Here is a 27084-nt window from a genome sequence, read left to right on the forward strand (position 1 = left end):
GTAATGATATCTCTAGCCTAAACCACTCTGCTTGGGATTCTTAGGGGGAGGTGGTAAAGAAGAAGCAGAAAAGCACTGTGCTTCTCCTGCCACACTGAGCTCATGGTCCAGCCAGGACACAGTATCCATGCACAGGAAACAGTGAACGGACAAAGTCCATGTTATAGATCTATGGCCCTGACACCAAGAACAAAGGGAGCTTCTATAGGGGTGAGAGTCATGGGGAGGGCCATGTAGGGTACAGATCCAGGGAAGTGATTCCTGAAAATGCATGTCATTCACATTAGTGACCTGTGGCCTGTTCGGTATACTGTAGGTATTTCTGACGTGTTCTTATGTCATTTTCACTGAGGATTATTTATACGTCAACTTATTCTTCCGTAGGTTCTGCCAGAAAATTTCAAAGACAGTCGAATGAAAAGGAAGGGTTTGGTGAAAAAGATTCAGGTGAGTTGTGTGGTAGGGCATCACACAGTGTAATGTGTTGGCGCATGTATCTGTTCAAAGTAGGGTAGAGTACAAGTGTGGTGTGGCCTCTCTTTGGTTCTTATATCTCAGCATGAGCCCAGAACCTAAGAGAAGAGCTCCTTTCATGTCCCTGTAATTAAATTTGGATTTAAACTAATTGGGAAGGAAGATGGCCGGAGAGCAGATAGGACTGACATGTTATACTGATCCGATGGACAGGACCCCCTGAAATCGTGCACTTGCAGTGGCCTGGCTTCCTGTCCTCAGCACCCTTTGGGGGTTGTTGGCATAGAGCACTGTCAGAAGCCCTGGTCCTGTGCTTCCTCTACCTCCCCCTCCTTCCTCTGGAGCCCAGGCCATCTCCATCGCTGCACACCCGTTTTAGCCTGAGTCAGTCGCCCGGGGGTTCCCCAGAGTGGCTGGGCAAAGAGCCTCTTGCGGGTGGGGCTGGCAGGGGTGCCTGGCCCCGAGTGGGCCCTTACTGCTCTGCATTTACCTTGTAGGCGTTCCTAGCTGCCTGTGATACAGTGGAGCAGAGCATCTGCCAGGAGACGGAGCGACTGCAGTCCACAAACTTTGCCCTGGCTGACTGAGGTGAGGCAGAGAAGGCTGTGCTGCCTTGAAGAACAGCTCCACCAGCCCTGCATTCTCCGGAACAGAAGTTACGTGCTTTTTCCGGGGCTGCTGGGGACAACCGGCTGATTGCCAGTTTTCCTTCTCTTATACCTGCTCTCAGTGAACGAGTATTGTCTGTGCAATCTTAGCGCTCCTGTCGGTTTCTCGTTCCGTCTGTGTATATCTGTGCTGTCCAGCAGCCCACCTTGTCTGGAGAGGGCCTCCTCTGCCCAAGTCTTCCCAGCTTTTTTGACCTTTGGATGCTTTCTTTGGGCTGGTGAGAGCTCTCATTTGTCCTGGGGTAGTTCTGGGTTTATCAGCTATCCTGTCTTCAGATACATGAGGCCTTTTTGCCCTTATGATCCCATAGTCCCATCTGTGTAAACCAGAATCACCAGGAGGCTACATCTGGTCAGGAATGTTAGGAATGGCTCAGAACAGGTGTTTGGCACACAGGTAGTCCAAGTATCTCTCATTGTGACCTAATTCTGGAACAGCTGGCTGGGTTGTGGGTTCATAGACCCTGTCTTCACCCCCCAGTGACCCTGACCAGTCACAGGCCGTGAGGTCTCAGGGGGCCTTTCCTGGAGTGGGGCCTGTGGTTGATCCTTGGACTTCCTTGTCCCCAGGCAAATCTCTAGCAGGTTACAACCCAGAGTTGACTAAGTCTCTGCTCGAAACCGGGTCACAACCATGGCTTGGGAGGGGCAGAGAGGAGAGGCAGAGTGAATAGTAAAGCAGGCAGGTAGTGAGGGCCACCATAAACTTCTCAGGAGTTCCTTCAAAGGCATTTCTGTTAACCCTACCCTTCTGAGATCTACATGTCCTCTGAGTTCCTTCGAGGCTGTTTTTGTCTGTTTTGTGGCCTTTTTCCCCTTCATTGTTATTTAAAAAATAAAACAGTTTATATATACGTCAGCAAGCAGAAGAGTGTTTAGGCTTTTTTTTCCTTTTGGTAGATGAAGTATGGGAAGCAAAAGCCTTCTGAGGTTCTAGTCTAGTTATGTTATAAAGTTGAGAGTGGCCCTGGGTGCTGGAACGATTAAACTGGTCAGCTGCCGTCACCCCATTTTTTTCACACAGTGCCCAGGAGACCGGCTTCCAACAGGCCACTCTGAGGCCAACCTTCTTTGGCAGAGAGGGAGTCTGTGAAGTCCCAGGCATTTAGGGCTGCGTGGGTGGGACTAGGACAAGGTGGTGGTTAGGGGTGGACAAGTGGACGAGGCTCGGGGCCCGGCCCGCCCACCCCCAGCTTTCATCAGAGCAGTCCAGGATTTATCTGTTTCTAGGTAGTAGCTGTGTGGCCTTGGGCCACAGCATGTTCCTGTGTGCCAGATACCACTCTAAGTTCTTGAGGTGTACTTGTCATTTAATCCTCACACAATCTAGGACATAGACAGATACTATCCCTATTTTATAGATGAGCTCAGGTAATTTGCTCAAGATCATAGAGTAAGTAACAAAGTCAGGACACAAACTGGGCAGCTTGATTCCGAGCCCATGGTCTTAATCTCTATCGGTTTGCCTCCCAACTGACATGGGGTTGCTCACACCCTCTCATTTTCTCTTTTCCTTCTACTTATCTCCCATGTTGGCCTCTGCACTTCCCCTCTGGCCCTCTCCAGTTCATTCTCCACAGAGCAGCTGAGTGATCATGAAGTACACATCTTACCATGTCAGTCCCCTGCTTAAAAACCTCAGTGGCCCCCATTTCTCTTGGGATAAAGGCCAAGGTCCTTACCCTGCTCCCTTCTCATCTCGGGCCACTGTCCTGTTTGTTCTCTGCTGTCAGCCACTCTGGTCTAGTTCAGGCCCTCAGGTGCTCTGTGCCCTCTCCCGACCTTGGGTCTTTGCACACGCTATTCCTCTGCTTGGACAGTTCCATGCCATCCTTCCCCTACCCCTACCCCTGTCCTAGGTGACTGCTGTTCATCCTTCAGAACGTAAATGTCTCTTCATGGAGAAACCTCACCTACTACCGTCTGAGAACATCAAGCCCCCAGGTGATATCCTCTCACAGTTTGTCATGACTTTTTATGATAAACAGCATTTATCATGGTCTATGATGATTTATGTGTGGGATTATTTGATTAATATTTGCCTTTATGCTAGACTGTGAGTTCCTTGGGTTAAGGAGCTTCTTCGTCTTGTTAACAGTGTATTTCAAGCACATTGTCTGGTTTATATTAGATGCTCAATAAATATTTGGAGAATGAATGAATGTTGACCGCACACGTTAATAGTGAAATTTCCACTGCTGCACTCACCCACTGAAGCTCCGTCAGCACTGGGATTTACAGCATCCGCTAGCCATTGTCTTATTTAAGGGTGCGCTGCCCAACAGATGTTCAGGGTAGTAACACGGCCCACGCACATAGATCTGCGCATCTACAGGGCATCTCTGCCTATGAACAGGGAAGGAGTATGCCTCAGTTGCCCACTTCCCCATAACATGATCAGTCCTGCCGCAGGGGAACAAATGGGGCTCTGTGATCCCACAAACATCCTTCAGCCTCACAGAGTGGGAAGAATTCTCCCACACATTTTCTGTTCAGTCAATTATTTCTGCTTATCCTTCAAGGCACAGCTTAAAGTTTATCCCCTCTGAGAAGCCCTTCTTCATCTGGTAGTCAGGACTCTTAGTTGAAAACACCACAAACCTATTCCAGAGAGATTGTTGAAACAGAAGATTTGTTGGTAGGATGTTATCTCATGTAACTTTGGGAAGTTCAAGGGCAGTTGGGCTTCAGGAACACAAATGCTGCCTGAAATTTCTCTCTGTATCTCATTGCATGTCACTACCAGAGAGGAACTGCCTCTGTTTCCTTCTTTCTTTTTTTTTTCTTTAACATCTTTATTGGAGTATAATTGCTTTACAATGGTGTGTGTTTCCTTATTTCTGATTTGAAAAATCTGGAGAATAATCTTCTGGCCAATCAGCAGTGGCCATGGCAGCAGGGTCACATGCCACAGACAGGCCTTTGGGGCCCACACTTACATTTCAGGGTGGTTCCCAGAGACAGGGCCACGGTTTCCACATCTGTAAAGTGGGGAATTAGGTCTTTCTTTCTGTGTGGTGTTCTGGCACATTGCTCAGGCTTAACCTTTGTGATTCCTCATCGTGTGAGTGGAAGCCTGGGAGGGGAGGGTCACTGAGGAGAAGCTTGGCTGAGCTCTGCCCCTTGGGTCTAAGAGGGGCTTCCCACTTAGGGCAGAGACTTAGATGTCACCAATATCCACTCTTCCTACACTAAGTGAACTACTAATTTGCAGCTTAGCACGTGGCCAACCAGATAAAATAATATTTCCCAGTCTTTTTGCACTAGCATGGCCAAGAGACTACATTTTAGCCAATGGGTTGTGTGTGCATCTTAGGGAAGCATCGTCAGATGCAGTAGAGGGCCCTTTCCCCCTCTCTGTGGGCTGAGTATAGACATGATGGTTGGAATTGGAGCGGCTATTTGGACATTGGGGTGGAAACTGATAAGGATAGCAGAATATAATATAAAAGGAGCATGAAGTTAGCATACTACATAGGTTTGTGTGTGAGAGAAATTAACTTCTATCTGTTTAAGCCACTGTTATTTTGGCTTTTTGGTCTCTCACAGCCAGACTTGATCTTATACCAACCCTATGCAGGTGGGAAACAAGTTTCTATTGTCAATAGCCATAGAAGGGCCTTACAGGTGACCTCTCAGTCCCTGCTACCTGCAGACCTGTCAGCAACAGTTCCTGCCCAGGTTCCCATTTCAGTGGTCCAGGGAATGCTGGTTCCTGTCCTCCCTGCCCCCACTTTCCTCCCAGTGTGTGTCTTCCCGCCGAGCATTTCCTGCTCCAGCTGCCTGCCCTGGAGCAGGAATCTGAGTCTGTGTGACCCTGCTGCCGCCTGCCAGGCTCCTCTCCACTCTCTTCTGCCCACCACCTCCGCCACTACCAAAAGGCTCCTCCTGTAAGCCTTGGCCAAGAGCGGGTATCCGACATATACCACAGGCTGGGATCTCTGTCTATGGTGGGATTTCCCAATGCTACGTGTCCCTGTGGGCCATTGTGTGAGTGCCTGTGAGCTGTGTGTGTCCAGTGTCAACATATTGAACAACCAGTCCGAATGGATGTTGACCAAAAGAGCAGAGCAGGGTCTGGACATGATCCTGCTATGGTGGCCAGGGTGCAGGGGGACACTCAAGGGCTTGGGGCAGCACCTGTTGTCAACAATTACAGACCTAGTTCAGTATTGTAATGAGCAGTCAGATGTATGATGAATACCACCTGAATATCAGCCATGATAGTGTCGACGTGTGGTGGGTTCTGTGTGTGTGTGTGAGTGAGATTTGGGGTGCTGGTACAGCCCAGGGAGAAAACTGTGAGGGGTGTGGGACCCTCCCAAAGGCTGAGGCTGGGCCTTGCAGTGGCAGAGGGTACAGATTTCACTTAGGTTCTTGACCTCAGTGACAGGCCAGGCTGGGGCACACAGGAGCACTGGATAGAGCCCTGGGGACAGGGACTGACTCTCAGAGTTCTGACCGCCTCGTGAAGGGAGAAGATGCCTGGGACCTCTAGGGGAACATGTGACAGGGTTGAGGAGCGCCAGAGTGATGGAGAGGACATCAGATTCAGAGTAGGGAGGACGGCAAAATTCCCCCCCATGCCAACCGCCTCCCCAGGATCCCCAAAGACACTGACCCGCTTGGCCGGGTTGTGCTGAATCTTTTATTTCATGTCACATCCTCTCCATGCCCACCACGGTTCTCCCTGAAGCTTCATGGCTCAAGGGGCTCCTGTGGGGTTAGCATCTGCCATCGTTCACGATCTGGATGTCCTGTCTTTTTTCTAGGATCACAGCAGACAAGGATGAGGCCACCTCCTCAGGAACCGTAATGTACCCTTCAGGAACCCTGGCCCAGTCCAGACCCCCTGCTGAGCTCTGCCCACCCACCCAGTGTACAGTGCGGGGGAGGTCCCAGGGCTCCCTGGGCATATCCTTCTACAACTTTTCCCTCTGTACACCCTCCCCCGGGCGGTTTCAGCTTCCTGGGCTTTCAACCACCTCTGCATGCTCTTGGCCGCAAATCTGTCTCTGGCCTGGACCTCTGTCTTAGACTCCAGGCCTGTTCACATGATTGTCTATTGTACATCGCCGCTGGGATGTCCCAGAGGTTCCACTGTCCAGGAACATCATCGCCCCACAAACCTGCCACACACACCCTGCCCCCCGCCACATGGCACCACCAGCCACCCAAGCCTACAAGTTAGAAACCAGCTTGTTGCTCTTGCTTCCTTCCTGCCTGTCAACCCCTCGCATCCAATCTCACAGCTTGTCGATTCTACGCCCAATGTAACCCTAAGTCTTTAATTATCATGATCGTTTTCCAAGTTAGGACAGTGTCCATCTGTCTAGAGTATTGCAGCTTCCAAAGACTTTCTTCTCTTCTGTGTTCTCACTTAGCTCTGGCCGGCTCAAGGTCTTGTGAATGAAGAAATGAGACCAAATAGGAGATCCGATGTACCAAGGTCATGTTCTGGCCCTGCTCGCTCTAGACTCATTTCTTGCCTCTCCCCAATTCTCCTTTAAATGAGAATGTACTCCAGCATACCCACCTTCTTATATTTCCTCAAATATAAACTGTCTTTCCTTTCTAGATCTTTCCAAACTCATTTCTCTACTTGGAATTACCTTCCCTTGTTTCTTCTTTTTCCTACCTAATTTCTACTTATCCCTCAGGGCTGAGCTGAGGTGTCACCTCCCCTGGGAAGTCTTCCCTGCCTTGTCCTTGCCTGGTACCCACAGTACCCTGTGCGCCCCCATCTGGGCCTTTAGCATTCTGTGCTGCCGTTGGCTGACCTTCAGCTTGGCTTCCCCGTTAGACTGACTGTTTGCCGCAGGAGCCGGTAATGCTGTCTAGCTTATTATGCCCTGTTGTATCCCCAGTGCCCAGCCCACAGTAGGTGTTCAATAAATAATTGTTGGCTGGAGGAATAAATGAACAAATAAGGTCACCTAGTCAGTCGGGGGCAGAACAAGGAAAAGAGCCCAGAGTTTCTACCCTCACCCCAAACCCCCCACCAGTGGGCTTTCTGCTTGGAACCATGTGCCTTCTTTTGATTTATACTTGCACTCACTCTGTTATGGGCAAATGTTGGAGGACTCTTCCCAGGCCAAGTGTGAGTGAAGGAAGAAGCAGGTCAAGTCCTGCTCCTTTCAGACTCATATGCACCACAGATGGGGCCCACCCAAGCCAACCCAGGGGAAGGTGGCGGGGAGGGGGGTGGACTTACATCCGAGCCAAGCAGAGCTTGCATTCACTGTCATACGTGACCCCGTCAGTGCCACAGACCGGGTCATATATCTAGGGGCAGACTGGAGATTCTGCCATGTGCTCACAGATGGGCTGTGGAAGAGAGGAAGGGGGAGGCGCTCAGGGATTTGGAGGCAGAGAGGAGGGACCTGGGGGCTCTGCTTGCAGCCAGGCGGGGATCTCCACGGAGGAGCCAGATTCAAGAAGGCCCCAGTGTGGGTCCAAAGAGCATGAAACCAACCACTCAGGGCCCTTTGGCACGTTTGCTTATGTGTGTGTACATGACCGTGGACCGTGGGTGTGTACGTAAGTGTGTACTTATATCTGCTGAGCCCAAGTAGGTGGGCATCCAAGTGAGTGCCTGTCTTTATGGGCTCACACACTCCTCACGGGGTCTAATAGAACCCTGCTGCTGGTCCTATTGAGGACCCCGTGAGACGGAACCACCCATCATTCCTAGGAGGCCCCGCCTCCCTGGGGGCTCCTGAACTCACCCTGGCCCGCATGACCTATCAGGCCCCTAGTATGAGAAGGCTGGAGAAATGGAACTTAATTGAAGCTCAGTCTGAAAGGGTTTAAAGCCAGCCCTGAGGTCAGGGTCAGAATTGGGTCAGGACTAGGATTAGGGTCTGGGGTAGGGATAGGGTGAGGGGGGCAGTGCCCTGCAGCAGTGAAGGCCCCAGGCCCGAGAGACCTGAACTCTGCACTGATTAGCCATGAATCTTTGGCGAAGTGGGTGGGCCTGCTCAGCCTGGAAGGGCTAACCTGGGGAGCATGCAGGCTCAGGAGGCCACCCTGGCCGCTGCGGAGCCATTGAAGGTGTATGAGCCGGAGTGTAAAGAAGAAGAATCCTGGTTTCCCAGCATGGATGAGAGGGCTCCCCTCTGCAGAAGGAAGGCCGGATCCGCAGCCCTGAGGCCAGAACCGCAAGCAGCTGCCTTACCATTCTTGAGAAAATGACCTTTGCTGCCGACACTGGCACTTCTGAAAGGCAAAGAAGCAAGAATTAGGTGATATTGGCTCTAAGCCCCAGGTCCAGGGGCCTGAAGACAGCTTCTTTGGGCCATCTGTCCCAGCCACCACCCAATCTAGAATTCCTCAAGGAAAGGTAGTGAGTCACCAGAGAGGAGCTCCCAGAAAGCTCATGTGACCTTGTATTACAAGAACTGAGACAGAAAGTCTAGAATTAGGGAGATGAAAGTCCAGCCTGTTCGTTATTAGTCAGATCCCACTGGGATTGTTATGTTCCATACAATAGCAATGAAAATAATTCAGTTACTGTGTAGCAGGCCTTGACAACACGTGATCTTGACTGCTATTCACAGCTTTCTCAAGCCTGTGTAACAGGCAGGAGAGGAAGCAGTGGTCTGCGACCCCCAGGGGCACTCATTTCCTCAGCTGCCAGGAGTATTGGCTGCTCACGGCAGAGTCCTTTCCTGGGAATTGCCCTCAGAGAATGGAGTTGCCCTGCCCAAGGTCGCATTCCCTACCCAGGAACAGCTCGCATCCAATGTCAGGGTGATGTGGGTACAACGGTCTGGACTCCTCATCTCTGCTCAGAATGATGCTAATGGGCCATCCCAGCTCCACTGCATCACAGTCAACATCCCTCATCCCTCATAGGTGTTACCCCCTGAGCACTCCCCAGAGTCTGCTTCCCAGGGAACTTGACCAGCTTATGCAAGAGGCTTGCAGGTAAAGCAACACAGTTTGTTAAGGGCAGAGCTTGGATTTGCACATGGATCTGTCACTCCACACACGCAGTCATGCCCCATGGCCCCTCGAGGTCTGGACGAACTTCTTACAGGACACGAGCAAATTGCTATGTGACTGGCGAGCGTGACAGGTGGATGAGGGAATGGGAGCTGTATCTAAGGCCACAGGTGTAAGGAAAGGTAACCATGTAAATTGAAGAAGGGCAGGCTGCTTCCTGAAGTCTCTGAAGGGCTGTCATGGGGCCATGGGAGAGATGAGCTCTTCTCAACCTCACAGGGCAGAGCTCATCTGCGTGAGGAGGCTGCAAAGAAGCAGGTGTGGGTTCCAGAATTTTCTCTCAGTGGGAGCTATGCCTTAATGAAGGAGGCTGTCTCCAGAAGTGGAGAGCTCTCGATCCCTAGAGGTGGGCAATGTGGTGTGGTTTTAGCTTTTCCTGGAGACGCTATTACAAGAGATTTCCAAGGCAGAGAGGAAGAAGGGAACCAAAACTGACCTCTGATGCACTGTTGAAGCATCAACATGCAAATCTAGCCTTGTCACCACACTGCTCAAAACCCTTCCATGTCATAATTACCCAAACTGGAAATTATCCAAATGTCCATCAACAGGCGAATGGATAAACTGTGATACACACGTACAGTGCAATACAACTCAAGAGTAAAAACAAGCCAATAACTGATAACATGCAACACCATGGCTGAATTTCAAAAACACGCCTAAGAAGCCAGACACAAAAGACTCCACACTGTATGGTTTCATCTGTGTGACATTCTAGAGCAGGCAAACTAATGTATGGTGGAAAAAAGTCAGAGCTGTGGTTGCCTCTGGGGTGGGGGTGGGGTAGGGGCAGGGATTGACGGACATGAGGGAAATTTCTGGAGAGATGGAAATGTTCTGTATCTTGGTAAGGGTCTGGGTTACACAGGTATATGCCTCATCAAAACTCATTGAATAGGATTCACTGAGTGATAAGACTTGTGCCTTTCATGGTGCATAATTGTTAGCGGGGGAAAAGCATTAAAAAAATATATAAAGCCCTTCCAAGGCTCCCTATCGTGACCACTAAGCCTCTTCATCTTACGTTTAGGGCACCGCATGAGCTGATCCCAAACTTCCCCTGGGCTCACTTCCTCGTACACCGCCCCATGCCCCTATGCCCCTGCCATTCCTCTCTGCTCACTCTTCTGGAACAAGCTCTGTGTTGGCTTATGCTGGTCCCTCTGCCTGAAATGTCTTTATTCTCCTCCTCCTATTGACTCAGACCCTCCTTTCAAGATGCAGACCACCTCCCAGTGACGTATTCCCTGATATCCCCCAGGGTTTCCTGAGCAGGCCTGGACTTAGGCTTCTGTTTTAGTCCGTTTGGGCTGCTATAACAAAAATAGCATAAACTGGGTGGCTTATAGACAACAAACGTGTATTACTCATAGTTTTGGAGGCTGGAAGTCTAAGGTCATGGTGCTGGCAAACTTGGTGTCTGGCAAGAACCCTCTTCCTGGTTAGTAGTCGGTGCCTTCTCACTGTGTCCTCACATGGTGAAGGGGTGAAGGAGCTCTCTGGGGCCTCGTTTATAAGGGCACTAATCCCATTCATGTGGACTCTGGCTTCATGACCTAATCACCCCGCAAAGGTCCCACCACCCAATACTATCACCTTGGGAGTTAGAATCTCAACATATGAATTTGGGGGGCCGCAAACAGCTAGACCCTAGTAGCTTCTTTCACACCACCGTGTGCTCACCCACTCACCGGGTCACTCCTGCCTTCCGATGGACCTGAGCACCTTGGGGTTCCTTTGTCTCTGCCTCCAAGTGGCAATGCCCTCCACACAGTGAGTGTCCAGGATTTGACCACTAATGTGCATTGTGGGGGAGAAGTTCAGAACCCTGTGGTGTCAGAGTTTCTTCCTGGATGATGTGGGAAGTTGCATTTACCCCCAGACTGCCCTTGACCTTGGCCCAGTGTGCCCCTTCCTCACACAGCCCAGGCAGGAATCTGCAATGGGCAAAAGGACTCTTTAGGACAGCCTATTCAGTGTTCCCAGCAAGAGAGCTGCTGAGGGAATGGATGCCAGGCTGGGAGTAAGCAGGCTGTGCCAGGCCAGAGTCTGCAGACCCATTCTCTATTGCATCAGCCCCTAGTCTATGTCCCCAGCTGGGGAAATGGGTTTGAGACTGGCCATGAGGCCAGTGTCCCTGGGGTCCTGCTGGGCCTTGCTCTGTAACATGATGACTTTGTCCAGGTGTGTCCTAAGTAGTCTCCCTGCTTCCCCTTTTAGTCTGTTCTCAACTTAGCAACCAGAGCAAACCTTTTAACACATAACTCTGCTCATTACCCTTCAGTGTCTCCCATTTCACTCAAAGGAAAAGACATGTCCTCACATTGACCTTCAAGGCCTTACCCAATATAGTTCCCAGTTGCCGTATCATCTCTTCTCCTCTCTCTCTGCACCCTGCCCCTCACTCTCTTCTAGCCCCACTGGCCTCCTTGCTGTATGTCAAACGCTCCAGACATACTCCTACCTCAGGGCCTTTGCACTGCCTGTTCCCTCTGCCTGGAACCCACTTCTCTTAGATACACCCATGGCTCACTCCTCTGCCTCCCTCAAGCTTTGCTCAAACATCAGCCTCTCAGAGAGAACTCCTCCAATTTAACATTGCAACCCCCTCTCAATCCGCATCACCCTGCCCAGTATTTTTTTCCTTAGCCTTTATCACCTTCTAACATACTGTTTAACATACATTGCACCTATCTTGTTTATTGTCGGTTCCCCTCCCTCAGACCCCACTGGTTTTAAAGACCTATCAGGACAGTTCTTTTTCTGGTGTGCTCACTGATAAGTTCTAAGGGCTCAGAACAATGCCTGATACCCAGCAGGTGCGAGACTGCAGAGGCGCTCTAGGCCCTGAGCAGGCCCCGCTCCTGCGGGCATGTGTGTAGCCCAGGGCGAGGGCTCCCTTGTGCTCACAAGGCTGCTCTCAGCCCCACAACCACAGCCTGTCAGAGAAGATGGGAGCTCAGAGGACCAGGCCAGGCTTTCTTCAGCACCCACCACCCTACAGCCACCAGACTTGCCTGTCTCCCCAGAGATAAGACTTCTCCCTTCTGCCTCCCCGATCTCTAGCCCAGTAGTTGCTCAGTGCAGCTTTGAACTAGAACAACCTCCTACTTTATAGCTGGAGAAACAGAGGCCCCAAGAGGGGAGGGGACTTTTGCAATTCTGGGACAGAGTTAGGATTTGAACCCAGCTTTCTTTTCTCCAGGATGCAGAAAGAAGGTATATGCAGAAAACCAAGGCCTTAGAGGGTGCTCCAGGCCCTGCCTCTGCCCCACGCCAGCTCACCTACCGACACCAAGCCACGGAGAATCCAGGATCTGCCTACTCACCCCTGTCCACAAGGAAGAGGGCAGCCAAGGCCAGGGTGAGCACCCACAGGCGGACAGTTGTGCTGATCCTGGGCTGACGTGGCCTGAGTGAGCTGGGGCCTGGGCCAGGGACGATGCGGGCCTGTTTATAGGGCTGATCCTCACCCTTATCTTACCTGAGGCCAGATGGAGAGGCCGGAGGTGTCACCTATCTGCACCTTGGCATCTAGGAAGGGTTTGTTCTCTGCAGAGACGCTGAGCTTGTGGTGGCCTGGGGAGGGGGCTTGGGCTATGGCCGGCAGATTTTGGAAGTGAGAAAAAGTTTGGACAACTTGCAAAGCTGACTCCAGCCCGAGGGCTGAAGCAAGAGGCAGAGGGAAACTGACGTAGAAAGAGGAAGACAGGGGCTTCCCTGGTGGCGCAGTGGTTAAGAATCAGCCTGCCAATGCGGGGGACACGGGTTTGAGCCCTGGTCCTGGAAGGTTTGATCCCACATGCCGCGGAGGAACTAAGCCCGTGCGCCACAACTACTGAGCCTGCGCTCTAGAGCCCACGAGCCACAACGACTGAAGCCCGCACGCCTAGAGCCCGTGCTCCGCAACCAGAGAAGCCACTGCAATGAGAAGCCCGCGCACCACAATGAAGAGTAGCCCCCCCTCACCTCAACTACAGAGAAAGCCTGCACACAGCAACGAAGACCCAACACAGGCAAAAATAAATAAATAAAATAAATAAATTTATTTAAAAAAAAGAAAGAGGAAAACAAAGAGAGACTAATTCAGAGAGACTGAGACAGAGATATCAAAAAGAAAACAAAAAAGCAGCAATTGGAAGGAGGTCGGAGGCAGAGAAAAGGGGCTGGAGTCATGGGTTCCTTTGCCAGTGCCGACACTAACCAACTTCGTGAACTCAGAAAAGCCGCTTTTGTTAAACTGGACCTCAGTTTACCCACCATAAAATGGGGAAGATAATTCTCGCTCTGTCTCCCTCCGAGGGCTGCTGTGAAGACGAGAGTGGTGATAGCAGATGGGAAAACACTTTGCAGAGTATGAAATGAGGTATAAATATAAATAGAAATTATTCTTTTCATTTATCTTTATTTCTTTTTTTGCACCATGAAGAGGGTACAACTGACAGAGGAAAAAAAGGTAAAATAAAACATATTGTAAGGAAGATGCCCTCATGCTTTGCATGTAGTCTATGTCCTTTTACATTTAAATGGGTTAAATACAGATAAGACTCTGTTCAGGAAAAATCAATATCTAGGGGACTTCCTTGATGGCGCAGTGTTTTAGAATCCGCCTGCCAATGTAGGGGACATGGGTTCGAGCCCTGGTGAAGGAAGATCCCACATGCCGCAGAGCAACAAAGCCCGTGTGCCACAAGTACTGAGCCTGTGCTCTAGAGCCCGTGCTCTGCAACAAGAGAAGCCACCGCAACGAAGAGTAGCCCCCGCTCGCCACAACTAGAGAAAGCCTGCGCATAACAACGAAGACCCAACGCAGCCAAAAATAATTAATTAATTAATTTAAAAAAAAGAATTTAAAAAAGAAAAATCGGTATCTAAAACTTCCCCTTACTTATACAGGTATATGACTAAGATATTTGGTTATCTGTTTTCAAAGAATTTCTTTTTTTTTTTTTTTTTAATTAATTAATTTATCTTTGGCTGCGTTTGCTGCACACAGGCCCTCTCCAGCTGCGGCGGGCGGGAGCCACTCTTTGCTGCCGTGTGCGGGCCTCTCACTGCGGCGGCCTCTCCCGTTGCGGAGCACGGGCTCCAGGCGCGCAGGCCTCAGGAGTCGTGGCCCGCGGGTCCAGGAGCTGTGGCTCGTGGGCTCCAGAGCGCAAGCCCAGCAGTTGTAGCGCACGGGCCCAGCCGCTCTGCAGCACGTGGGATCCTCCCGGACGAGGGCCAGAACCCCCGTGTCCTGCATTGGCAGGCTGATTCCCAACCACTGCACCACCAGGGAAGCCCCAAAGAATTTCTGATTTATAAAGAGAATAACAAAATTTTATTTACATATGCATTTCTCTATCGTTTAGATCCGTGATTTTCAGCTCCATCTGCAGATAAATTTCCCTGGAGAGAACTTTAAACTACAGATGCTGAGCCCTACTCTGAAATATTTGAATCAGTGTTTTGTTTTTTTTAAAAAAACTTTTTACTTTGAATGATTTCAAGCCTACAAATAGGTCGTAAAAATAGTTAAATGAATCAATGGGAAGGACTCTTGTTCAAGAATAGCCCCTTTGGGGGCCACAGGCAGCCAGACAATCACCCTCACAGGCTGGTAGAGGCCTGGGATCTACAGCCAAGCCCAACCTGAGGTCCATAACTCAGCTTTGAGATCCTCCTGCCCCTTCTCAGGAATGCCTCTGAGGTGGAAGGACAGGTGGCAGATGTCCTTCCACTGCCTAGCTGGGCAGAGCAAATATTTAACCATGATTTCCTGTCCTAAGGTACGAATGCCATCTCATAAAGGAAGGGGAATTTTAAAGGTCATCTAGGTTCTCTCTCCTCTTCCACTCAGACCTTCCTACAGCAGCCCCACCAAGAAGTCATTCATCCTCCAGTGATGGGGAGAAGTTTCATTGTTGGTTGGGTTTTTCTTAAGGTTTGATTTTTAAAAATATTTTTAGTGAGGTACAGATGATGTAGAATGTTATATAAGTTTCAGGTGTACAACACAGTGATTCACAATTTTTAAAGTCTATACTCCACTTATAATTATTATAAAATGTTGGCTATATTCTCTGTGCTGTACAATATATCCTTGTAGCTTATTTATTTTATCCACAGTAGTTTGTACCTCTTAATCCCCTACCCGTATCATGCCATGCCCTTCCCTCTCCCCACTGGTAACCACTAGTTTGTTCTCTATGTCTGTGTCAGTTTCTGTTTTGTTAAGTTCATTAGTTTGTTTTATTTTTTAGATTCCACATATAAGTGATATCACACAGTATTTGTCTTCATTGTTGGATGGTTTTGAACAGAGCCCTTCCTCACACAGGAGGTCTGCTTCCCTGTCTAGCCTCCTGTACCTGCGTGAACCCCAGATGAGCACCTCCAGGCTGAGTAGGTCCAGCCCCTTGCCTGCCCCCACCCTTGCTTTTGTTTTTTTTGGCTGCGTGGCATGCGGGATCCTAGTTCCCCAACCAGGATCCAACGAGTGTCCGCTGCAGTGGAAGCGTGGAGTCTCAACCACTGGACCACGAGAGATGTCCCCCAACCCTTGCACATGATGAAGCTCCTGGGTCTCTCAGCATTTCTCACCTGGTCCCCAGGTCTGTCTGCCAGTGTCCCAGGTTAGAGTGAGAAGGGGACAGAATGGAGCAAAGGAGCTTGTCACCTCCCTTGTTTTGGACCTTAGACCTCTATGATTGTGGCAGGAATGGCTGCTAATGGTTTTAGCTGTCCAAGGGAACAGAAAGCTTGAATTCTACATCCTCCAAAGTCCAGAGTAAAATCAAGGGCAGCCTGTGGGCTGCCAAGCCCACCTACCATTCCCCGCTGCCCGAGGTCTCTTTCCTCAGACAAACACCTCCTAGATTCACTCACAGTAACAAACTTCCTAATTTGTCCTCCCACCAAAGTGTGAGCCTGACTCTTATATCCAACTGCTATTGGGCAACATCCCTGTGGATGTTAATGTATCCAAATAAACCTCATTCATTAATTCAAAATTCACCCATTCATTCAACAAGAGTTTAATGAGCAACTAGGTGCCCAGCTCCATGCTGAGTGTTTGGATACAGCAGGGAATAAGTCAGACACAGTTCCTGCCCTCAAGGAGCTTGTGGTTAAGTGAGTGATTGGTACTAAATGAGCAGCGGAACTGTATCATCACTGTTGGGATAAGTCCCATGAATGAGACACGCTCAGTGCTTTAGGAGGATCCAAGACTGACCTATCCATCTGGGAAATCAGAGAAGGCCACAGGGTGAGTGGGCGGGGCAGGCTGTAGCAGAGTGGAACAGTGTTGCAGGCAGAGGGAACAGAATGTATAAAAGCCCTGAGGCAGGAAGAAGCTTGGCACATCCAGGGAGCAGAGAGGCCAGTGTAGCCAAGGTGACGTCAGTGAATAGAGAGGGGCATGAGACAAGCCTGGAACGGTCAGGGGTGCCAAATCACTGGCCCTCACCTTCCAGCTGTGGAATCTGGGAGCCAAGCCTGCGGCCTTCTTTGCTTTTCCACTGAGTGTATAGGTTCTGCTTCCTCAGTAGCTCTTGATGCCGTCCCTCTCCACCCAATGCCATACCCTGGGCCTGGCCACCCTCATCTCTGACCTAGACTATCTTTGGCTACCTCAATAGTCTCCTGACTCATATCCCTGCCTCCTCACGTGCCACTCCAAACCACTGCACACAGCGGCCAGGACGAGCTTCCTAACATGCAAATTGGACCAAGTCACCCCTGCCCAAAGTGCTGTAATGGTGCCCCCTGCCAGCAGGACAAAGCCCAGGCTCCTCAGCTTGTTATTCAAGGCCCTTCAGCCTCCGATTCCAACCTACATTTTCAGCCTCATCTTTGCCCAGCCCCACTCTGGACCTACACTTCTTCAGTTCTACTGAATCCTTTGCATGATTTATTCTCTCTGCCGGCAACGCCGGGTCTCCCATCTCTATCCCCCTCAGCCCCATCTTATAAAAACCAGCTCAAATATCCCCCTCTTTTGAAACCTTTCCTATTGCCCTCCACCATCCTGGGCAAGGTCACTGCTGTCCTCCTGAATGCCCCCCTCCCACTGCCCCTCCTTCCTCCATCAGTCTTTGCCCCATGCTCTCGTGGCATTTGCTTGTCCACCTTGCTCATAAAGCTCTCTGGGTGCCCAGTCCTGGGCCTGGCACACAGTAGTGCCCAGTAAATACTGAGTAACAGTTCCAAGAGGGGGCAGAAGACAGTGGGTCCAAGGACAGAGATGGTCCCAGCTTTGGAAAAGAGGGAGCAGTGGAGTGAAGGCAATTGCTATCCCCACTGGTCCCTCCATGCTCCCGGGAGGTCGTGAGAACCCTAGAGAGCCCGCTGACACATGCCAGACCTCAGATGGCACAGCCTGGGTCAGAGTCTCTGGCAAAGGGGCTGTCTCCCTCCAGCCTGAGCCAACCCCTCCCTCACTACCTGCCTGCTCTAGCTTCTCTGGGATGCAGAGAGGTACAAGGAGAGAGTTCTGGACCTTGAACTCTCTCCTTGTACCTCTCTGCATCCCAGAGATCTGAGTTTGTTCATTCCTTCAACAAATATGTATTAAGTGTCTACTATATTTCATGCACTATTCTAGTCACCAGGAATTCAGCTGTGAATAAGGTGGAGAAAGTCTTTGCCTTCCATGTGCTTATATTTTAGTGGAGTGACAGACAACAAAGAAATACAAAATGAGCACATGATATGTTATACAGAAGAGAAATTATGGCGTAAGGGGAGAATGTGACAGAAAGGGAGGAGGCTGCTTTTAGATAATGACGTGCGAGCAAGAAGGAAATGGTCCTGCAGAGATCTGGGGAAAGAGCCTGCCAAGCGAAGGAATGGCAAGTGCAAAGGCCCTGGGACAGGAGCGAGCTTGGCATGCTCAGGAAGTAAGCATCAAGGAGTCCATTGTGGCTGGAGTGGAGTGACCAAAGAAGTGAGTGCCAGGAGGGGAGGGCCAGCTCATACTTAGGTCTCAGCGCAGCCACCAACCTGTTGGGTGAACTTGGGTGCCTCCCTTCCTCTCTTCGGGCCTGTGCATGTGTTCCCATCTGAGAAATGGGCCCGCTGATATGTACCACCACCAGCCTGACTCCCAGGGCAGCTGTGAGGGCCCTGAGGAGGAGAGTATGAGGGGAGATGTGCGCAGCCACTGTGATGCCAAGGAAGTGCCTTGAGTGGGGATTCCTGGGAGCAGAGCCGAGGCCAAGCCCTAAAAGCCCTGGGCACCTACACAAGTGCTGGGATCAACACGGTGAGGACAGAACGGGGCTCAGGCAAGGGAGCCGGTGATTCCTCCATCTACTGCTCCAGGTCAGAGTGAAGGCCTGGGACATGCACACTGGCTGAGCTGACACACCCCAGCCTCACCCAGCAGACTTCACCCCGACTACTGAGACTTGGACTGGCGCCCAGCTTTTCTAGGAATACAGCCCCTCCTTGATGACAGCAACCCAGGATCCATTAGGTCTGAGTCATGAGCCCTGCTGATGGGTGGTGGGGACAGAGGCCTTGTTTGGTTTAAGGTGAATAAACCGAACTCAGTCAGGTCTTGGGCCTGCCAGACACAGCCAGCTTGTCCCTGGACCATCTTACCTGGCCCCTCAGCCCACATCCTGCTCCACCCTTCCGCCAGCCTCAAGTGGCCCTACCAGCCCATCTACCTGTTGTGAGCAGCAGGAATGGGTGTGGGCACCCATTCCAGGGAGGCCTGGTCTGGACACAGCCAGCTCCACAACCTGTCTTTTTTTTTTTTTTTTTTTTAATTTTATTTATTTTATTTTTGGCTGTGTGGGGTCTTCGTTTCTGTGCGAGGGCTTTCTCTAGTTGCGGCAAGCGGGGGCCACTCTTCATCGCAGTGTGCGGGCCTCTCACTGTCGCGGCCTCTCTTGCTGCGGAGCACAGGCTCCAGACGCGCAGGCTCAGTAATTGTGGCTCACGGGCCTAGTTGCTCCGCGGCATGTGGGATCTTCCCAGACCAGGGCTCGAACTCGTGTCCCCTGCATTGGCAGGCAGATTCTCAACCACTGCGCCACCAGGGAAGCCCCACAACCTGTCTTATCCTGGGTTCCTCAGCCACCCAACATGTCCCAGGTCTGGCCACTTCCCATTCCACCTGGTCCAAAGCTGCAGGACCCCACACGATGGCAGTGGGAGGAAAGGACACCCCTCTACTCCTTTAAGAGCAGATTTCATCTACTAGTTTGGGATCTGACTCCAAGGAGGACTCAGTGATGGGAATGGGCTGAAGTCATCTCTCCATGGGGACACCCAGCCTGCCATTCAATGGACACTAACTGAGCACCTACTGTTGGGCACCTGTCATTGTGCTGGGTCCTGGAACCACAGAGATGAGTGAGACTTGGATCTCTATGCTCAAAGGGCTTGCAGTTCACAAGTGGTGGGGAGGTGGAATGGACACATGGACAATTGAGCCATATTTATAAAATGCTGTGGTTGGGGCAGTGATAGAAATAGTGAGAGAGAGATTTCACGGACCCCTCACTCAATCTGTCCAAAAGTCCACTTACCGTCTCCTCTCTACCCAGAGATGTCCTACCTCCCAGTTCCTCCATCTGGGTAAAGAGCACCATCATCTAAACCCACGCACCTACGGTCAACTAATCTATGACAAAGGAGGCAAGGGTATACAACGGAGAAAAGACAGTCTCTTCAATACGTGGTGCTGGGAAAACTGGACAGCTACATGTAAAAGAATGAAATTAGAACACTCCTTAGCACCATACACAAAAATAAACTCAAAATGGATTCGAGACCTAAATGTAAGACTGGACACTATAAAACTCTTAGAGGAAAACATAGGAAGAACACTCTTTGACATAAATCACAGCAAGATCTTTTTTGATCCACCTCCTAGAGTAATGGAAATAAAAACAAAAATAAACAAATGGGACCTAAGGAAACTTAAAAGCTTTTGCAAAGCAAAGGAAACTACAAACAAGATGAAAAGACAACCCTCAGAATGGGAAAAAATATTTGCAAACGAATCAACGGACAAAGGATTAATCTCCAATATATATAAACAGCTCATGCAGCTCAATATTAAAAAAACAAACAACCCAATCCAAAAATGGCAGAAGACCTAAATAGACATTTCTCCAAAGAAGACATACAGATGGCCAAGAAGCACATGAAAAGCTGCTCAACATCATTAGTTATTAGAGAAATGCAAATCAAAACTACAATGAGGTATCACCTCACACCAGTTAGAATGGGCATCATCAGAAAATCTACAAACAACAAATGCTGGAGAGGGTTTGGAGAAAAGAGAACCCTCTTGCACTGTTGGTGGGAATGTAAATTGATACAGCCACTATGGGGAACAGCATGAAGGTTCCTTAAAAAACTAAAAATAGAACTACCATATGACCCAGCAATCCCACTACTGGCCATATACCCAGAGAAAACCGTAATTCAAAAAGACACATGCACCCCAATATTCATTGCAGCACTATTTACAATAGCCAGGTCATGGAAGCAACCTAAATGCCCATCAACAGGCGAATGGATAAAGAAGATGTGGTACATATATACAATGGAATATTGCTCAGCCATAAAAAGGAACGAAATTGGGTCATTTGTAGAGACGTGGATGAATCTAGAGACTGTCATACAGAGTGAAGTAAGTCAGAAAGAGAAAAACAAATATCGTATATTAATGCATATATGTGGAACCTAGAAAAATGGTGCAGATGAACCGGTTTGCAGGACAGAAATACAGACACAGATGTAGAGAACAAACGTATGGACACCAAGGGGGAAAAGTGGCACGGGGGTGGTGGTGGTGGGATGAATTGGGAGATTAGGATTGACATATATACACTAATATGTATAAAATAGATAACTGATAAGAACCTGCTATATAAAAAAAATAAAATAAAATTCAAAAATTAAAAAAAAAAAAAAGGGCACCATCATCATCCAAGTGAACCTGGGCATCCTGCTGAACTTCTCCCTTCCCTCTGCATTCAGGGAATCAGGTCTTACCAACTTCACCTCCTCCCCATCGCTCAGAAGTCGATTTCACCTCCTCCAACTCGTCCTCTATCTGCTTCCTGAGCAATTTCTTTCTGAAATGCAAAAATGAACATGTGATCCCTCTCTTGAAATTATTCAATTATTATTATCAATTCAATTAAAATTATTCAATCTCATTGACTTGAGGATGAAAACCAAACCCTTTGGTATAGCATACATGTTCTTCCATGACTGGGCCTTTGCTGGCCTCTCTAACTTCATCTCTGGCCATTTAACCCTTCACTGCATCAGACAAAACCACCCACCAGGCTTTTATGCCTCCAAACCTTTGCTCATGCTGCACCCTCTGCCCAGATGCCTCTCTATCACCTCCTTGGTACTCTCTTCCCAAGCTCTCAGTCCTCCTCAGTTTGGGTCCCTCATCTGTACAGATATACATCCCAGTAGCACCTGTAAGGTTCCCTGGCCCTTTCTTGCTTATGTGACTGTCTCCAATATTTCCTAAGAAAGAGGAGTGGAGGACATCTGATTCGCCTCATATCCCCAATGCCCTGCACAGGGCCTGGCATGTGTGTTGATTATATGAATACATCTGGGACTGAATGCAACTTCAGGACAGCAAGGAGCCCAACTTCAGATGCTCAGTCAGCTGGGCTTGAGGGCTTCAGAGAGCTCTGAAAACCAGGCTGAACTCCAGTTGGCCCAGTGGGTCCAGCCACTGAACACACTGTGCTATGTCCATATGGGAACAGAAGTGGCACTCTATTCCAAGGGCCACATTTTTTCTAGTTCTTGGCCCACCTGGCTGGGGTCCCAAGAACCCCAAATCTCCTCCAAACCCTAGATGTGGTACTTCATTCCAAAAGCCATCCTAAGCCCATCTTTAGGGCTCACAGACAGCAGCTTCAGTACCTGCCTTCTCTCCTGGTACATGGAATCCTGGCTCGATCGCCGTCAACTAGAATAAATTTTTTGGCCAGTCCTCACCCTAGGAGTGACCTGGGGTCACAAGAGATCTGGTGTTCTGGGACCATGTGTCATCCAAGCAATTCCATTCACAGGCATAGCTCAGAGCTCAAGTCCTCTGAGCTAACATATAAAACAGCTTAGAACAAAGGCTCATGAAATTCTCCTTCTCCCCTTCCAGAGCTCTGATGGTCTTTAGAAAGAAGACCATAGGTTATTATGGCCAGGTGAAATGTGACACCACTCTAGATGACTATTAATCTGATAGGGTCCATGGGTTGCAAGCAACAGAAACAGACTGCAAAATGGGGATTTTCCAGAAGAGTGTGTGGTGGTCTTAGGTTGGACTCACTCAGGAATATATCACCCTGAGATTTTAGATTCCAAGCTGTTTCCTGGGAGGTGATCCCAGGAAGCACTGGTAGGGGAGTGAGGCTATGCAAGGTGGGAAAGGGAAGGGAACCAGTAGTGTGCATTACTGAGGTTCCATTGTGGGAAACCGGGCCTCAGTACAGCAGTCCTGCCCCAGGCTGGGACAGTGTGTGGAACACATCTCAAGTTATTTTCACTGAAGGGGGTGGGACCTGGGATATATATTCACCAACTATCATCAGCCACCGAAGGCTGCTGGAGGGAGGTCCTTAACTCTCCAGCCCTACTGGCCTGCCTCTCTTGTGTCTCCGAGCATCCAGAGAAAGCCTTCTGTCAAAGGATCTCAGTGGCTGTGAATGAAGCACAGATACGCACAGGTATGGTGAGTGTTGAGGAGATGTGGGTGAGGCACTGACAACGCCTGCTACCGGAGCTGCACGAAAAATTAGAGAAAAATCGGAAGAATTGGGCCCTTAAAACCTGCCAGAGTTCACTTCCTAACCAGGGAAGGTGAGATATTTTGATGAACGGTCCCACAAAGATTGGATCCAATGGGGGACAGTAGGTCTCCAAAGCAAATGGGAGAAACTGTTACCAGGAGAAGGAAGAATGTTGCTAGTCAGGCAAAAGCCACAGATGTCACTAAATCTTCCCCATAGGCTGATCCCTCACCTGTAGGATCAATTCACTCTCAGGAGCCCAGGACTTCATAAGGCTGGACCCACAGGGAAGTGACGAAGTCTCCTGGATATGGGAGTACTACACAGAGGTTCACTTGGGTCAGCTGGAGTGCTGATTGCTGAGTCCCCTCTGGCCTGTGCAATGCCTTACAGGTGAACCAGGAGGCATTGGTGCCATCAGGGCCTGGGCTCTGGAGTCTGGACACCTTGCCCGTGCAACCTTGGGCAAGTCATTTCACTTCTGAGCGACTGCATGTGGGTGTGTGGAATGTGGTCATCTCCAGAGGTTGCCATGCATGTCATACTCCATGGATGCTGTAGTGTGAAGTGAATTGGAGTGGTGGCAGGTAAGTAGCCAGCATCCTCCGTGGCAACCTCCACAAGCCATGTGACATGTTTTCAGGACCCTGCGGTGTGCTGGGGAGCTCCAGAGCTTTGTTCCCTATCTCCCACTCCCATGTTTCTCTTTGGGGGCTGCAATCACACTCCCCTGAGGTTACATTGTCCCGGATGTATTCATACAGTCTCCTGCTGTAGACAGGCTTACTCTCCAAAGTCAGAACGCAGTGTGCTTACATCATCCCAACTTTGTGGCCTAAAAAAACTGAGAGGGCTTCTCTCTCCACAGCCTCCTTCAGTGTATAAAAACCCAAGAGAAGACTCTGACAGGACTGGATAAGTCATGAGCTCATCTCTTGGGCCAATCAATGTGGCCAGGGGATTGGGCTTCTTTGGTTGGCCAGGCTAGGGTCACATGTACACTGCTCTTACCAAAGGAGTAAGATAAAGCCATTAGCGATACATCTTTTGGCCTGGTGAAAGACAGGAGCTGAGTCCAAAAGGCTAAAGTCCTCATTGTGGGTCCTGGAAATTCTTTCTTTTGTGAGACCCTCCCTTCCATGTCCAATGTCCCCCTGGTGATGGTGCACACCCTCTGGAGGCAGTGAGCTCACTTCCAGTCAGGGGCTGTGTTGGGCTGCACCCCACAGGTCTGCAAGCCCTGTACTTGCCCAGCCTCAACGAGACAGGAGGGAAGGGGGTAAGGCACAACCATTAAAAGAATGACACAAACATTAAGAAGAATAGGATATGACAAAAACTGGTTAGAACCAACTAGGCCCAAGATGGCAGAAGATTCAACTTGCAGTAGACCTTGAGCCTCATTAATACATGCTCATTGTAATAGGTCAGCATATGCCAAACTAAACACCCACAGGCGCCATGACAGTTCATCTTTTCTCTGTGTCCTCACATGGTAAGAAGAAGCAAGGGAGCTCTTATGATCTGATCACCTTCCAAAGACCCCCTCCAAATACCATCACATTAGGGATTAGGTTTCAAGATAATAAATTTTGGCAGGACACATTCAGTCTATAGCATGAGAGAAAGAACAGTTACAAGGGCCTGCCCCAATATATGTTTCTGGCACCCTCAGTGGCCCCATCCAACTGATGGAAAACATCAGTTTTATCTTCTGACCAACAGTAGTCTATGTGGGAGGGGCTTCCCTGGTGGCGCAGTGGTTAAGAATCCGCCTGCCAATGCAGGGGACATGGGTTCGAGCCCTGGTCTGGGAAGATCCCACATGCCACGGAGCAACAAAGCCCATGCACCACAACTACTGAGCTTGCGCTCTAGAGCCCACAAGCCACAACTACTGAAGCCCGTGTGCCACAACTACTGAAGCCTGCGCACCTAGAGCCTGTGCTCCGCAACAAAGAAAAGCCACTGCAATGAGAAGCCCTCACACCGCAACGAAGAGTAGCCGCCACTCGCCACAACTAGAGAAAGCCAGCGCACAGTGATGGAAGACCCAACGCAGCCAATAAATTAATTAATTAAATAAATCTATTAAAAAAAAATAGTCCATGTGGGAATGTGCAAATCCCTTGCTGAATACTTATTTTGTAGGGCCGGTGGACCTAGAGACCTGTTGTCATTCACTCTTGTCTGTGTGATAACCAATAGCCTCCAATTTCTCCATAGCCTCATTTTAGTGAGCGTAAAATGATATCTCATTGTGGTTTTAATTTGCACTTCCCTAAAGACTAATGATGTTGGACACTTTTTCATGTGCTTTTCGGCTATTTGCACATCTTCAAGGGTCTGTTCAAGCCTTTTACGCATTTAAATAAATTGGGTTGTACATCTTTTTCTTTTTTTTAAACAACAGGAATTTATTTTTTAATATATTTATTTATTTATTTTTGACTGTGTTGGATCTTCATTGCTGTGCGTGGGCTTTTCTCTAGTTGCAGCGAGCAGGGACTACTCTTTCTTGCAGTGCGTGGGCTTCTCATTGTGGTGGCTTCTCTTGTTGCAGGAACACGGGCTCTAGGTGCGCAGGCTTCAGTAGTTGTGGCACGCGGGCTCAGTTGTTGTGGCTCACGGGCTCTAGGGCGCAGGCTCAGTAGTTGTGGCTCACGGGCTTAGCTGCTCTGCGGCATGTGGGATCCTCCGGGACCAGAGCTCGAACCCGTGTCCCCTGCATTGGCAGGCGGATTCTTAACCACTGTGCCACCAGGGAAGCCCCAGGAATTTATTTTCTTACAGTTCTGGAGGCTGTAAGTCTGAGACCAGGCTATAATCTTACAATGGGATAGTACTCAGCAATTAAAAAGAATAAACTAGTGTAGTTCATCTTTGTAAACAGTTGCTGGTGAATATGCAGAATGATACAACTGCTTTGGAGCATTATTTTGGGGGTTTCTTAAAAAATTACACGTACATCTTCCTTATGACCCAGCAATTCCACCCAAGATAAATAAAAACATATGTCCACACAATGACATATGCGTGAATATTCATAGCAGCTTTATTTGTAGTAGCCCCAAAGTGGAAACAACCCAAATGTCCATCATCTGGAGAATAGAAAAACTGAGAAACATCCATACAATAGAATACTACATAGCAGTAAAAATGAATTAACTCTTTATATGTGCTATAACATGAATAAATCAAAAACATGATACTTCCCAAATGAAGGCAAACATAAAAGAGTACACACTGTATAATTCCATGTATATGAATTTCTACAACAGGCAAAGCTTATTTACAGGAACAGAAACGGATCAGTGTTGCTTTTAGGGAAGGGTGTGGGGAGGATTTCCTGGGAAGGGCAGAAGGGAATTTTCTGGGGTGATGGCAATGTTCTATATATTGTTTGGAGTGATTACACTGAAGTATACAGTTGTCAAAATTCATCAATTTAAACATTTAAGATCTGTACATGTCATAGTATATAAATTATATCTCTTTAAAAAAACTGAATTAAGCCTCAATTTATTTATTTATTTATTTATTTATGTATTTAATTTTTTGGCTGCACTGGGTCTTCGTTGCTGAGCGAGGGCTTTTCTCTCTAGTTGCCTCAAGGGGAGGCTGCTCTTCGTTGAGGTGTGTGGCCTTCTCATTGCGGAGGCTTCTCTTGCTTCTGAGCACAGGCTCTAGGCACGTGGGCTTCAGTAGTTGTGGTGCACAGGCTCAGAAGTTGTGGTGCACAGGCTCAGTAGTTGTGGCTCACAGGATTAGTTGCTCTGTGGCATGTGGGATCTTCCTGGACCAGGGCTTGAACTCATGTGCCCTGCATTGGCAGGCGGATGCTTAACCACTGTGCCACGAGGGAAGTCCCTGTGCCTCAATTTTGGATTGCTGTCACCAGGTGGCAGTGGAAACTAATTTCTAAGAGTCCAACTGTAAAGTGTGTGCAATGCCTAAGATCTGTAAATCATTCTATTAGTGAGTGTTCTTGAAAGCATGAGGCACAGTTCTGTAAGCATGAATTTTAAATTTCAATCAGTAGTATTGTGCTGGAGGTCTCTTTGTGTTTCTTACCCTCCCCCTGCTCCATTCAGCACTGTGTTTGAAAGATCTATTTACTCTGTTGTGTGTCTATCTAGCTCATTGCTCCTTACTGTGACAGA

At 49.2% G+C, this 27084-nt stretch overlaps 1 protein-coding gene across 1 annotated transcript in view; it reads left to right on the forward strand.

Annotated features, from left to right (window-relative positions):
* The window catches only part of BAG1 (BAG cochaperone 1), a gene marked incomplete at its 5' end in the record, with an annotated part of 14769 nt that extends 11469 nt beyond the window's left edge, over window positions 1-3300 (forward strand). The window contains 2 exons of the mRNA XM_082402461.1: window positions 385-447; window positions 972-3300. Of these exons, the coding sequence (XP_082258587.1) occupies window positions 385-447; window positions 972-1061 (153 nt within the window). The remainder of the gene's footprint in view (window positions 1-384; window positions 448-971) is intronic.
* Window positions 3301-27084: the final 23784 nt, after the last annotated feature.

This window comes from Balaenoptera borealis (genome assembly GCF_965194805.1).
Source record: "Balaenoptera borealis genome assembly, chromosome: 8".
Taxonomy (NCBI): domain Eukaryota; kingdom Metazoa; phylum Chordata; class Mammalia; order Artiodactyla; family Balaenopteridae; genus Balaenoptera; species Balaenoptera borealis.